Source organism: Gavialis gangeticus, unplaced genomic scaffold (assembly GCF_001723915.1).
Source record: "Gavialis gangeticus isolate Ggan-Ray unplaced genomic scaffold, GavGan_comp1, whole genome shotgun sequence".
In the NCBI taxonomy this organism is placed as follows: Eukaryota; Metazoa; Chordata; order Crocodylia; family Gavialidae; genus Gavialis; species Gavialis gangeticus.
In genome coordinates, this window is record NW_017729031.1 from 42,841,060 (window position 1) to 42,844,127 (window position 3,068).

General features: G+C 73.1%; 1 protein-coding gene across 1 annotated transcript in view; it reads left to right on the forward strand.

The window, feature by feature from the left end:
• Nucleotides 1–2,391: 2,391 nt before the first annotated feature.
• DES (desmin) overlaps nt 2,392–3,068 on the forward strand; it is a 10,716-nt gene continuing 10,039 nt past the window's right edge. Inside the window, exon 1 of the mRNA XM_019522675.1 lies at nt 2,392–2,936. Coding sequence (XP_019378220.1) covers nt 2,392–2,936 — 545 coding nt within the window. The remainder of the gene's footprint in view (nt 2,937–3,068) is intronic.

Below are 3,068 nucleotides of genomic sequence, written 5' to 3' on the forward strand. Positions count from 1 at the left end.
CCCACCACCCGCACCCCCGCCCCGGCCTGAGTGGCAGCACCCGGTGCGCGGCCAGGCCCACGCGGCGCGGCCAGGGCGGTCGTGGCTATTCTGGGCACCGGGGCCAGAAAAAGCTCGGTGCGATTTGACTCCTGTCCGGCAGCACCTGCCCGCGCCCGCCCCAGCTCCGCCACTTCCTTCCTCCCGGAGCTCGGCCCTGGCTGCGGCCCCGGCTGCAGGAAACCTCGGGGCCGGCAGCACGGAGGGGGCAAGCGGGGGGCAGGCTGCGAGGGGTTAATGGCAACTGCCCCCCCGGTTTGGGCCACAGGGGCAGACCCCGGCCCCGAGCGGTCAGCTCGTAGCCGCCAGCCGTGGCCGCGGGTCCGGTGCCGCAGAGGCGGTGCTGGCAGAACCATGTCCTATTTAGACCATAGCGGCTGTACCGGGGCGGGGAGGGAGGGGACGTGGGGATGGACCCCCGCCCCCAGCGCGCCTCGTCGGCTCCACGGTGCCGCATGGCTGTAAAAGGAGCGGAGCCGGCGTGGGGCGCGGTTCCCGCCGCTTGGCTTGTCCGCGGGTCCCAGGCGGGGGCTGGGTGGCGGAGGCAGGGGGACCCAGCCAAGCTTCCCGGGGCCCCCCACCCAGTGCCAGGGGCCGAGCCCAGAGGCAGGGCCAGGGGTCAGGGAAAGCCCCGCCTGGCCGCGGTCCTGCTGCTTGCCGCCAGGTCCTGCACGGCCTGCTCCAGGATCGGGGCCAGGGCAGGGTCTCTGCCGAAAGGGGCCGGCGGCTCCAGCAAGGCCTTCCCCCAGCTCCATCCCCTCCCCCAGCCCCGTGGGATGGGGCCATGGGGGGCTCCAGGCTTTGGGGCCCTGCCACGGCTGGGGTCAGGGGTCAGGGGTCAGGCAGGCTTGGAATGCAGGCGGGGGGGTCAGGGCCGGGGCAGGGGGGAGAGGCTCCTGCCAGCTCACTCCAGCCCTCCCCCATCATCCCCATCTGGAAATTCCTTCCCTTTTAAAGGCAGCTCCGAGCTGGGGCCGCAGGAGCCGCCACGCGCCGGCTCCGGCGCCTCCTTGGCCCAGCTCCAGCTCCGCACGGGATGGGGGCCGGGGCCGGGGCCTAGGCTGGAGCCAGAACTGGGGTTCAGCACCCGGGACCTGAGGGAGGGTCTCCTGGGTTGGGGGGTAGGGCAGCCTGGGGGGCTGTCAGATGGACACAGGCAGCCCCTGCCACGCCATGGGTACTGGAGCTGCTCTGGCACCTGAGGCTCCAGCTGCCTGCCTCAGTTTCCCTGGACCCAGAGCCAGGTGCAGGAGCCAGGCAAGAGCTGCAGGGCCTGTCTGTGCCCGGGGCCAAAGAGCCGGCCTGGGGGGTGTCCCCGGGGCAGGTGCTGGGGGCTCTGCTGCCCCCCAAAGCAGCCCGGCCAGGAGGAGGGGGGTGCCAGGGAGGTACAGTGTGGGCATCACTGCCTGGATGGCCTAAGCCAGGCCGCGGCCGGGCTGGGTGCCAGGTTCCCCCCGGGCCAGGCTGGGCACGTGCCTCAGTTTCCCTATGGTGGCCTGTAGCTCCCGGCTGCCCGGCCCGGCCTGGGGGGATGCCGATGGTGCCGCGCCCGTCGCGCCCTGCCCCAACACCTGGTGCTGTCCTTCCGGCCCGGCCCGGGCTCAGGAATACCCCTGGACGGGGGAGGCAGCTATTTAGGTGCCACGGACATCACCGTGGCTCCGCCGCGTCATGCTGGTACGGGGGGGGGGCAGTGACTCAGTGACATGGCAGGGAGGGGTCAGCGTGGCACCTGTGTCAGGCCTGGGCGCTGCACCATGGCCCCCCCATCCGTGGGGGGGGCAGGGGCAGGAGACGCAGGGGGCGGAGGAGTGGCACCATGGGTCCCCTCCAGGGGGTGGGGTGGGGGGGTCACCCCCAGGAACCATGGGCTGGAGTCTGTGCTGGGCGCCTGTCGGGGGCCACGCTAGCTATAGGGGGCTGCCGTGGCCGGGGGGCTCTGCTGCTTATGGAGGTCCCCTGCCCCTGGGAGCTGCTCCCCCCAGCCTGCCCCCCACCCCAGCTGCATGGGGTGTCTGTTCCTGGCAGCGCCCCCCTGGGGCGTGGAGCCGGCCAGGCGGGGGGTGACGTATGCCCCCAGCCTCGTCTGCTCCCCCGCATTGCGGCCGTCTCGGGGGCGGGGGGCCGCCCCCCTGCAGGGCTCCCAGGCGGAGCACGAGCCCGTGCACGGAGCTGGGCCTGGGCGGGGGGGTGAGGCCGCCTCCTGGCCCCCGGCCGCAGCTGTTCGAGGAGGGGCGGTGATGTCAGGCGAGATACAAATAGCAGCGCCCGGTCCCGTCCAGGACTCCTGCCCGGCTCCAGCCCCAGCCCCAGCCCCAGCCGCCGCCTCGCGCCACCGCCGCCACCGCCACCATGAGCCACTTCTCGTCCAGCCAGCGGGTCTCCTCGTACCGCCGCGCCTTCGGCGGGGGCTCGCCGTCCTTCCCGCGCGCCTCCTTCGGCGGCTCCGGCTCCAGCAGCTCCGTGTCGTCTCGCGTCTACCAGGTGTCGCGTAGCTCGGGCGTGCCCGGCCTGACGGTGCTGCGTTCGTCCCGCACGGTGCCGGGGCTGCGGTCCTCGGCCTACGCCGGCGCAGGCGAGCTGCTGGACTTCAGCCTGGCGGACGCCATGAACCAGGAGTTCCTGACCACCCGCACCAACGAGAAAGTCGAGCTGCAGGAGCTGAACGACCGCTTCGCCAGCTACATCGAGAAGGTGCGGTTCCTGGAGCAGCAGAACGCGCTCATGGTGGCCGAGGTGGAGCGGCTGCGGGGCAAGGAGCCCACGCGCGTGGCGGTGCTCTACGAGGAGGAGCTGCGCGACCTGCGCCGCCAGATCGACGTGCTCACCGGGCAGCGCGCCCGCGTCGACGTCGAGCGCGACAACCTCCTCGACGACCTGCAGAAGCTCAAGCAGAGGTGAGGGCAGCCCTGGCCCCGGCCCCCAGGCGCCGCAGGGTGGCAGAGCGGTGCCCCCGGGCTGGTGGGGCCACGACCCCTGGGGCAGTCCAGGCCCTGGTGCCGCCGGGGAGGAGGCACCGGCTGTTGCTG